This window comes from Homarus americanus, unplaced genomic scaffold (genome assembly GCF_018991925.1).
Source record: "Homarus americanus isolate GMGI-L3 unplaced genomic scaffold, GMGI_Hamer_2.0 scaffold56385, whole genome shotgun sequence".
NCBI classification, from domain to species: domain Eukaryota; kingdom Metazoa; phylum Arthropoda; class Malacostraca; order Decapoda; family Nephropidae; genus Homarus; species Homarus americanus.
The window spans coordinates 740-12,757 of record NW_024747429.1 but is presented as its reverse complement, the minus strand read 5'-3'; the positions used below and the strand labels follow the sequence as shown (position 1 = coordinate 12,757).

General features: G+C 39.5%; 1 protein-coding gene across 1 annotated transcript; it reads left to right on the top strand.

Moving 5' to 3' along the window:
- Window positions 1-277: 277 nt before the first annotated feature.
- LOC121879605 (dentin sialophosphoprotein-like) lies at window positions 278-10,451 on the top strand (the record flags this gene model as incomplete). Its single annotated transcript, XM_042386273.1, has 3 exons — window positions 278-418; window positions 6,838-6,978; window positions 10,072-10,451. Coding segments are annotated over 3 exons (662 nt in total), but the record flags the coding sequence as incomplete, so codon positions are not given.
- Between the last annotated feature and the right edge of the window lie 1,567 nt (window positions 10,452-12,018).

Below are 12,018 nucleotides of genomic sequence, written 5' to 3'. Positions count from 1 at the left end.
GGGTATGGTTACCTGGAGGAACGACAAAGGTGTTCCCTCTATAAAATTATTGAATACATATCCATACCGATAATAATCATTATTTTCTTTAACCAACCACGTATTGTCCATGACGCACGACTCGTGGAGTTCTTTTAGACGAAGAGAGACCATTCCGTACAAAACAACAGATATAACCAAAAACAGGAGGCAAATCAACCCAACCCGGACCTCTCTGCCCAACGAAATACCCCAAAGTTTATTCTTGAGGGTAAATTTAGTCGTCTCCACCCCTAAGACTTCAGTCTTTGAGGTAGAATCCGACGATTCCTCCTCTAAGACCTCAGTTTTTGAGGAAGAATCCGACGATTCTTCCTCCAAAACTTCGGCCTTTGAGGTAGAATCCATCGACTCCACCTCTAAGACTTCAGTCTTTGAGGTAGAATCCATCGACTCCACCCCTAAGACTTCAGTCTTTGAGGTAGAATCCGACGATTCCTCGTCTAAGACTTCAGTCTTTGAGGTAGAATCCTAGGACACTACAAACTGCCAACACTCGCTTAATATTGCCAAACGACGATTTATCTTCATGAGGTTGGGCCGTTCTGAGGGATTTTTTCGCGTCATCTCCTCCAAAAGCTGCTTTAGAACGGAGGGGACATCGTCATACATTTTGATAACGTCCTGCATCAGAATGCCGAGAGAATATACATCCGATGCTTGCGTGCAAAGGCACTCGCCCTGTTCCACCTCGGGAGCTAAGTGGCTCATCATCTCGTCATCACAATTTGGATTTTCGTCGTATATTTTTATCCCGAACTCAGACGAGTGCCCAAAATCTATTATGTGAGCTTTAAAGTCGTCACCCAACTTCTCTATAACTACATTGTCCGTTTTCAAATCGTTGTGGAGTATCCCTTTTTAATGGATTTCCTCCAGACATTCACCTATTTGTACAAACATTTTGAAACAAACCCCGAGTGAGGGATGGCATTCGTCAACAAATTTCATCAAGGATTGGGATCCACAGTAGGTCATGAGTATCCCCGATCGCTCCTCTGCGCAGTGTGCAATTAAACGAGGTGCACCTCCAGCACCGTCCAGTAATAACAAACAGGCAGCTTCATCTTTTAAATCATCAGCAGCACTGTCCGGCAGACCAATCTTGGCTACGAAAACGTCTTGTCCAATTTTTACAAGGTACGCGGTACCTTCCGCTCCACTGCCAAGTTAGAGGACAATGTTCTTAAAACAAGTGTCCTTGAATCTTTTATATGAAACAGTAAAACCCTCTAATTCGGTGTAAATATCAACGACCTCCATTGCGGAAGGGGACGATGAGCGGATAACCAATAGATTTGAATTACTCATGTTGTTTTCTTTTGAAAAACATGATCTTAGTCCATCATGCATGTATACAGTACAATATAATATTCAGTTGGTAGGCTATTTAGACGGGTAGGAACATTTTCACACAATTTTTACTGATCTACCTGCTACTAGTGTTGTAGAGAACATGTACTACTAGTGTTGTAGTGAAAATATAGTACTAGTGTTGTAGTGAACATATAGTACTAGTGTTGTAGTGAACATGTACTACTAGTGTTGTAGTGAACATATAGTACTAGTGTTGTAGTGAACATGTACTACTAGTGTTGTAGTGAACATATAGTACTAGTGTTGTAGTGAACATGTACTACTGGTGTTGTAGTGAACACGCAGTACTAGTGTTATAGTGAACATATAGTACTAGTGATGTAGTGAACACGTAGTACTAGTGTTGTAGTCAACACGTAGTACTAGTGTTGTAGTGAAAATATAGTACTAGTGTTGTAGTGAACATATAGTAATAGTGTTGTAGTGAACACGTAGTACTAGTGTTGTAGTGAACACGTAGTACTAGTGTTGTAATGAACAAGTAGTACTAGTGTTGTAGTGAACAAGTAGTACTAGTGTTGTAGTGAACGTATAGTACTAGTGATGTAGTGAACATGTACTACTAGTGTTGTAGTGAAAATATAGTACTAGTGTTGTAGTGAACATGTACTACTAGTGTTGTAGTGAACATATAGTACTAGTGTTATAGTGAACATGTACTACTAGTGTTGTAGTGAACATAAAGTACTAGTGTTGTAGTGAACATGTACTACTAGTGTTGTAGTGAAAATATAGTACTAGTGTTGTAGTGAACATGTACTACTAGTGTTGTAGTGAACATATAGTACTAGTGTTGTAGTGAACATGTACTACTAGTAGTGAACATATAGTACTAGTGTTATAGTGAACATGTACTACTAATTGTTGTATTGAACATAAAAATTACTAGTGTTGTAGTGAACATGTACTACTTTTAGTGTTGTAGTGAACATATAGTACTACTGTTGTAGTGAACATATAGTACTAGTGTTGTAGTGAACATATAGTACTAGTGTTGTAGTGAACACGCAGTACTAGTGTTGTAGTGAACATATAGTACTAGTGTTGTAGTGAACATGTAGTACTAGTGTTGCAGTGAACACGTAGTACTAGTGTTACATTGAACACGTAGTAATAGTGTTGTAGTGAACATGCAGTACTAGTGTTGTAGTGAACACGTAGTACTAGTGTTGTAGTGAACATATAGTACTAGTGATGTAGTGAACACGTAGTACTAGTGTTATAGTGAACACGTAGTACTAGTGTTGTAGTGAACATATAGTACTAGTGTTGTAGTGAACATGCAGTACTAGTGTTGTAGTGAACATGTAGTGATAATGCAGACAGAGAGCGAACAGCGGACAGTCGGTCACAGGAAACAGATCAGGAAAGGGAATCCCGTCTTAATGCTGACAGACAGCAAACAGCAGAAAGGCGTTTTCAAGAACATGATCAAGCGCATGAAATTCGTTTGAATGCTGATAGTCCCTAATGCAGTACAGTGAGACAATGTGGAGCGTCCCGGAGGGTGGCGTCCTACCGTGGCCTAGCGTGTTTCTGCTAGTACTATATATATAAGATTTGTCAGGTCTGTCTCTCATAAATGAAGACAGACTAAATAGACACAGCTGCTGATCATTTCTTAAAACAACACGAGAACAAGATACTGATAATAGTTGTTGGTAAAGTTTGACTGAGAGACGAGGAGAATTGGAAGGAATTTAAAGAGAAGAACATCGAGGGAGACAAGTGAGGTAAATAGCTGGAAGAAGAGAAATGATTATTGTATGTAAACAACTCATGTACGACATATTTGTGGCTTTTCACTATATTATGCAAATGATATAAATAAAAACAATAAAAAAGAATTCCAATATTTTATTATTTTTCAAAATTTTCACCGCCTTAAGACAATAGACCAATAGTCACATTGTTTTAGGTCCGGCTGGGGTATGGTTACCTGGAGGAACGACAAAGGTGTTCCCTCTATAAAATTATTGAATACATATCCATACCGATAATAATCATTATTTTCTTTAACCAACCACGTATTGTCCATGACGCACGACTCGTGGAGTTCTTTTAGACGAAGAGAGACCATTCCGTACAGAACAACAGATATACCCAAAAACAGGAGGCAAATCAACCCAACCCGGACCTCTCTGCCCAACGAAATACCCCAAAGTTTATTCTTGAGGGTAAATTTAGTCGTCTCCACCCCTAAGACTTCAGTCTTTGAGGTAGAATCCGACGATTCCTCCTCCAAAACTTCGGTCTTTGAGGTAGAATCCATCGACTCCACCTCTAAGACTTCAGTCTTTGAGGTAGAATCCATCGACTCCACCCCTAAGACTTCAGTCTTTGAGGTAGAATCCGACGATTCCTCGTCTAAGACTTCAGTCTTTGAGGTAGAATCCGAGGACACTACAAACTGCCAACACTCGCTTAATATTGCCAAACGACGATTTATCTTCATGAGGTTGGGCCGTTCTGAGGGATTTTTTCGCGTCATCTCCTCCAAAAGCTGCTTTAGAACGGAGGGGACATCGTCATACATTTTGATAACGTCCTGCATCAGAATGCCGAGAGAATATACATCCGATGCTTGCGTGCAAAGGCACTCGCCCTGTTCCACCTCGGGAGCTAAGTGGCTCATCATCTCGTCATCACAATTTGGATTTTCGTCGTATATTTTTATCCCGAACTCAGACGAGTGCCCAAAATCTATTATGTGAGCTTTAAAGTCGTCACCCAACTTCTCTATAACTACATTGTCCGTTTTCAAATCGTTGTGGAGTATCCCTTTTTAATGGATTTCCTCCAGACATTCACCTATTTGTACAAACATTTTGAAACAAACCCCGAGTGAGGGATGGCATTCGTCAACAAATTTCATCAAGGATTGGGATCCACAGTAGGTCATGAGTATCCCCGATCGCTCCTCTGCGCAGTGTGCAATTAAACCAGGTGCACCTCCAGCACCGTCCAGTAATAACAAACAGGCAGCTTCATCTTTTAAATCATCAGCAGCACTGTCCGGCAGACCAATCTTGGCTACGAAAACGTCTTGTCCAATTTTTACAAGGTACGCGGTACCTTCCGCTCCACTGCCAAGTTAGAGGACAATGTTCTTAAAACAAGTGTCCTTGAATCTTTTATATGAAACAGTAAAACCCTCTAATTCGGTGTAGTTATCAACGACCTCCATTGCGGAAGGGGACGATGAGCGGATAACCAATTGATTTGAATTACTCATGTTGTTTTCTTTTGAAAAACATGATCTTAGTCCATCATGCATGTATACAGTACAATATAATATTCAGTTGGTAGGCTATTTAGACGGGTAGGAACATTTTCACACAATTTTTACTGATCTACCTGCTACTAGTGTTGTAGAGAACATGTACTACTAGTGTTGTAGTGAAAATATAGTACTAGTGTTGTAGTGAACATATAGTACTAGTGTTGTAGTGAACAGTACTACTAGTGTTGTAGTGAACATATAGTACTAGTGTTGTAGTGAACATGTACTACTAGTGTTGTAGTGAACATATAGTACTAGTGTTGTAGTGAACATGTACTACTGGTGTTGTAGTGAACACGCAGTACTAGTGTTATAGTGAACATATAGTACTAGTGATGTAGTGAACACGTAGTACTAGTGTTGCAGTCAACACGTAGTACTAGTGTTGTAGTAATATAGTACTAGTGTTGTAGTGAACATATAGTAATAGTGTTGTAGTTTTAGTACTATAGTGAACACGTAGTACTAGTGTTGTAGTGAACAGTAGTACTAGTGTTGTAGTGAACTACTAGTGTTGTAGTGAACGTACTAGTGATGTAGTAACATGTACTAGTGTTGTAGTGAAATATAGTACTAGTGTTGTAGTAGACATGTAGTACTAGTGTTGTAGTGAACAAGTAGTACTAGTGTTGTAGTGAACAAGTAGTACTAGTGTTGTAGTGAACGTATAGTACTAGTGATGTAGTGAACATGTACTACTAGTGTTGTAGTGAAAATATAGTACTAGTGTTGTAGTGAACATGTACTACTAGTGTTGTAGTGAACATATAGTACTAGTGTTATAGTGAACATGTACTACTAGTGTTGTAGTGAACATAAAGTACTAGTGTTGTAGTGACATGTACTACTAGTGTTGTAGTGAACATATAGTACTACTGTTGTAGTGAACATATAGTACTAGTGTTGTAGTGAACATATAGTACTAGTGTTGTAGTGAACACGCAGTACTAGTGTTGTAGTGAACATATAGTACTAGTGTTGTAGTGAACATGTAGTACTAGTGTTGCAGTGAACACGTAGTACTAGTGTTACATTGAACACGTAGTAATAGTGTTGTAGTGAACATGCAGTACTAGTGTTGTAGTGAACACGTAGTACTAGTGTTGTAGTGAACATATAGTACTAGTGATGTAGTGAACACGTAGTACTAGTGTTATAGTGAACACGTAGTACTAGTGTTGTAGTGAACATATAGTACTAGTGTTGTAGTGAACATGCAGTACTAGTGTTGTAGTGAACATGTAGTGATAATGCAGACAGAGAGCGAACAGCGGACAGTCGGTCACAGGAAACAGATCAGGAAAGGGAATCCCGTCTTAATGCTGACAGACAGCAAACAGCAGAAAGGCGTTTTCAAGAACATGATCAAGCGCATGAAATTCGTTTGAATGCTGATAGTCCCTAATGCAGTACAGTGAGACAATGTGGAGCGTCCCGGAGGGTGGCGTCCTACCGTGGCCTAGCGTGTTTCTGCTAGTACTATATATATAAGATTTGTCAGGTCTGTCTCTCATAAATGAAGACAGACTAAATAGACACAGCTGCTGATCATTTCTTAAAACAACACGAGAACAAGATACTGATAATAGTTGTTGGTAAAGTTTGACTGAGAGACGAGGAGAATTGGAAGGAATTTAAAGAGAAGAACATCGAGGGAGACAAGTGAGGTAAATAGCTGGAAGAAGAGAAATGATTATTGTATGTAAACAACTCATGTACGACATATTTGTGGCTTTTCACTATATTATGCAAATGATATAAATAAAAACAATAAAAAAAAATTCCAATATTTTATTATTTTTCAAAATTTTCACCGCCTTAAGACAATAGACCAATAGTCACATTGTTTTAGGTCCGGCTGGGGTATGGTTACCTGGAGGAACGACAAAGGTGTTCCCTCTATAAAATTATTGAATACATATCCATACCGATAATAATCATTATTTTCTTTAACCAACCACGTATTGTCCATGACGCACGACTCGTGGAGTTCTTTTAGACGAAGAGAGACCATTCCGTACAGAACAACAGATATACCCAAAAACAGGAGGCAAATCAACCCAACCCGGACCTCTCTGCCCAACGAAATACCCCAAAGTTTATTCTTGAGGGTAAATTTAGTCGTCTCCACCCCTAAGACTTCAGTCTTTGAGGTAGAATCCGACGATTCCTCCTCTAAGACCTCAGTTTTTGAGGAAGAATCCGACGATTCTTCCTCCAAAACTTCGGCCTTTGAGGTAGAATCCATCGACTCCACCTCTAAGACTTCAGTCTTTGAGGTAGAATCCATCGACTCCACCCCTAAGACTTCAGTCTTTGAGGTAGAATCCGACGATTCCTCGTCTAAGACTTCAGTCTTTGAGGTAGAATCCTAGGACACTACAAACTGCCAACACTCGCTTAATATTGCCAAACGACGATTTATCTTCATGAGGTTGGGCCGTTCTGAGGGATTTTTTCGCGTCATCTCCTCCAAAAGCTGCTTTAGAACGGAGGGGACATCGTCATACATTTTGATAACGTCCTGCATCAGAATGCCGAGAGAATATACATCCGATGCTTGCGTGCAAAGGCACTCGCCCTGTTCCACCTCGGGAGCTAAGTGGCTCATCATCTCGTCATCACAATTTGGATTTTCGTCGTATATTTTTATCCCGAACTCAGACGAGTGCCCAAAATCTATTATGTGAGCTTTAAAGTCGTCACCCAACTTCTCTATAACTACATTGTCCGTTTTCAAATCGTTGTGGAGTATCCCTTTTTAATGGATTTCCTCCAGACATTCACCTATTTGTACAAACATTTTGAAACAAACCCCGAGTGAGGGATGGCATTCGTCAACAAATTTCATCAAGGATTGGGATCCACAGTAGGTCATGAGTATCCCCGATCGCTCCTCTGCGCAGTGTGCAATTAAACGAGGTGCACCTCCAGCACCGTCCAGTAATAACAAACAGGCAGCTTCATCTTTTAAATCATCAGCAGCACTGTCCGGCAGACCAATCTTGGCTACGAAAACGTCTTGTCCAATTTTTACAAGGTACGCGGTACCTTCCGCTCCACTGCCAAGTTAGAGGACAATGTTCTTAAAACAAGTGTCCTTGAATCTTTTATATGAAACAGTAAAACCCTCTAATTCGGTGTAAATATCAACGACCTCCATTGCGGAAGGGGACGATGAGCGGATAACCAATAGATTTGAATTACTCATGTTGTTTTCTTTTGAAAAACATGATCTTAGTCCATCATGCATGTATACAGTACAATATAATATTCAGTTGGTAGGCTATTTAGACGGGTAGGAACATTTTCACACAATTTTTACTGATCTACCTGCTACTAGTGTTGTAGAGAACATGTACTACTAGTGTTGTAGTGAAAATATAGTACTAGTGTTGTAGTGAACATATAGTACTAGTGTTGTAGTGAACATGTACTACTAGTGTTGTAGTGAACATATAGTACTAGTGTTGTAGTGAACATGTACTACTAGTGTTGTAGTGAACATATAGTACTAGTGTTGTAGTGAACATGTACTACTGGTGTTGTAGTGAACACGGAGTACTAGTGTTATAGTGAACATATAGTACTAGTGATGTAGTGAACACGTAGTACTAGTGTTGCAGTCAACACGTAGTACTAGTGTTGTAGTGAAAATATAGTACTAGTGTTGTAGTGAACATATAGTAATAGTGTTGTAGTGAACACGTAGTACTAGTGTTGTAGTGAACACGTAGTACTAGTGTTGTAGTGAACAAGTAGTACTAGTGTTGTAGTGAACAAGTATTACTAGTGTTGTAGTGAACGTATAGTACTAGTGATGTAGTGAACATGTACTACTAGTGTTGTAGTGAAAATATAGTACTAGTGTTGTAGTGAACATGTACTACTAGTGTTGTAGTGAACATATAGTACTAGTGTTATAGTGAACATGTACTACTAGTGTTGTAGTGAACATAAAGTACTAGTGTTGTAGTGAACATGTACTACTAGTGTTGTAGTGAACATATAGTACTACTGTTGTAGTGAACATATAGTACTAGTGTTGTAGTGAACATATAGTACTAGTGTTGTAGTGAACACGCAGTACTAGTGTTGTAGTGAACATATAGTACTAGTGTTGTAGTGAACATGTAGTACTAGTATTGCAGTGAACACGTAGTACTAGTGTTACATTGAACACGTAGTACTAGTGTTGTAGTGAACATGCAGTACTAGTGTTGTAGTGAACATATAGTAATAGTGTTGTAGTGAACACGTAGTACTAGTGTTGTAGTGAACACGTAGTACTAGTGTTGTAGTGAACATGCAGTACTAGTGTTGTAGTGAACACGTAGTACTAGTGTTGTAGTGAACATATAGTACTAGTGATGTAGTGAACACGTAGTACTAGTGTTATAGTGAACACGTAGTACTAGTGTTGTAGTGAACATATAGTACTAGTGTTGTAGTGAACATGCAGTACTAGTGTTGTAGTGAACATGTAGTGATAATGCAGACAGAGAGCGAACAGCGGACAGTCGGTCACAGGAAACAGATCAGGAAAGGGAATCCCGTCTTAATGCTGACAGACAGCAAACAGCAGAAAGGCGTTTTCAAGAACATGATCAAGCGCATGAAATTCGTTTGAATGCTGATAGTCCCTAATGCAGTACAGTGAGACAATGTGGAGCGTCCCGGAGGGTGGCGTCCTACCGTGGCCTAGCGTGTTTCTGCTAGTACTATATATATAAGATTTGTCAGGTCTGTCTCTCATAAATGAAGACAGACTAAATAGACACAGCTGCTGATCATTTCTTAAAACAACACGAGAACAAGATACTGATAATAGTTGTTGGTAAAGTTTGACTGAGAGACGAGGAGAATTGGAAGGAATTTAAAGAGAAGAACATCGAGGGAGACAAGTGAGGTAAATAGCTGGAAGAAGAGAAATATTATTGTATGTAAACAACTCATGTACGACATATTTGTGGCTTTTCACTATATTATGCAAATGATATAAATAAAAACAATAAAAAAAAATTCCAATATTTTATTATTTTTCAAAATTTTCACCGACAATAGACCAATAGTCACATTGTTTTAGGTCCGGCTGGGGTATGGTTACCTGGAGGAACGACAAAGGTGTTCCCTCTATAAAATTATTGAATACATATCCATACCGATAATAATCATTATTTTCTTTAACCAACCACGTATTGTCCATGACGCACGACTCGTGGAGTTCTTTTAGACGAAGAGAGACCATTCCGTACAGAACAACAGATATACCCAAAAACAGGAGGCAAATCAACCCAACCCGGACCTCTCTGCCCAACGAAATACCCCAAAGTTTATTCTTCAGGGTAAATTTAGTCGTCTCCTCCTCTAAGACCTCAGTTTTTGAGGAAGAATCCGACGATTCTTCCTCCAAAACTTCGGTCTTTGAGGTAGAATCCATCGACTCCACCTCTAAGACTTCAGTCTTTGAGGTAGAATCCATCGACTCCTCTTCTAAGACTTCAGTCTTTGAGGTAGAATCCGACGATTCCTCCTTTAAGACTTCAGTCTTTGAGGTAGAATCCATCGACTCCACCTCTAAGACTTCAGTCTTTGAGGTAGAATCCATCGACTCCACCCCTAAGAATTCAGTCTTTGAGGTAGAATCCGACGATTCCTCGTCTAAGACTTCAGTCTTTGAGGTAGAATCCGAGGACACTACAAACTGCCAACACTCGCTTAATATTGCCAAACGACGATTTATCTTCATGAGGTTGGGCCGTTCTGAGGGATTTTTTCGCGTCATCTCCTCCAAAAGCTGCTTTAGAACGGAGGGGACATCGTCATACATTTTGATAACATCCTGTATCAGAATGCCGAGAGAATATACATCCGATGCTTGCGTGCAAAGGCACTCGCCCTGTTCCACCTCGGGAGCTAAGTGGCTGATCATCTCGTCATCACAATTTGGATTTTCGTCGTATATTTTTATCCCGAACTCAGACGAGTGCCCAAAATCTATTATGTGAGCTTTAAAGTCGTCACCCAACTTCTCTATAACTACATTGTCCGTTTTCAAATCGTTGTGGAGTATCCCTTTTTAATGGATTTCCTATTTGTACAAACATTTTGAAACAAACCCCGAGTGAGGGATGGCATTCGTCAACAAATTTCATCAAGGATTGGGATCCACAGTAGGTCATGAGTATCCCCGATCGCTCCTCTGCGCAGTGTGCAATTAAACGAGGTGCACCTCCAGCACCGTCCAGTAATAACAAACAGGCAGCTTCATCTTTTAAATCATCAACAGCACTGTCCGGCAGACCAATCTTGGCTACGAAAACGTCTTGTCCAATTTTTACAAGGTACGCGGTACCTTCCGCTCCACTGCCAAGTTAGAGGACAATGTTCTTAAAACAAGTGTCCTTGAATCTTTTATATGAAACAGTAAAACCCTCTAATTCGGTGTAAATATCAACGACCTCCATTGCGGAAGGGGACGATGAGCGGATAACCAATAGATTTGAATTACTCATGTTGTTTTCTTTTGAAAAACATGATCTTAGTCCATCATGCATGTATACAGTACAATATAATATTCAGTTGGTAGGCTATTTAGACGGGTAGGAACATTTTCACACAATTTTTACTGATCTACCTGCTACTAGTGTTGTAGAGAACATGTACTACTAGTGTTGTAGTGAAAATATAGTACTAGTGTTGTAGTGAACATATAGTACTAGTGTTGTAGTGAACATGTACTACTAGTGTTGTAGTGAACATATAGTACTAGTGTTGTAGTGAACATGTACTACTAGTGTTGTAGTGAACATATAGTACTAGTGTTATAGTGAACATGTACTACTAGTGTTGTAGTGAACATAAAGTACTAGTGTTGTAGTGAACATGTACTACTAGTGTTGTAGTGAACATATAGTACTACTGTTGTAGTGAACATATAGTACTAGTGTTGTAGTGAACATATAGTACTAGTGTTGTAGTGAACACGCAGTACTAGTGTTGTAGTGAACATATAGTACTAGTGTTGTAGTGAACATGTAGTACTAGTGTTGCAGTGAACACGTAGTACTAGTGTTACATTGAACACGTAGTAATAGTGTTGTAGTGAACATGCAGTACTAGTGTTGTAGTGAACATATAGTAATAGTGTTGTAGTGAACACGTAGTACTAGTGTTGTAGTGAACACGTAGTACTAGTGTTGTAGTGAACATGCAGTACTAGTGTTGTAGTGAACACGTAGTACTAGTGTTGTAGTGAACATATAGTACTAGTGATGTAGTGAACACGTAGTACTAGTGTTATAGTGAACACGTAGTAC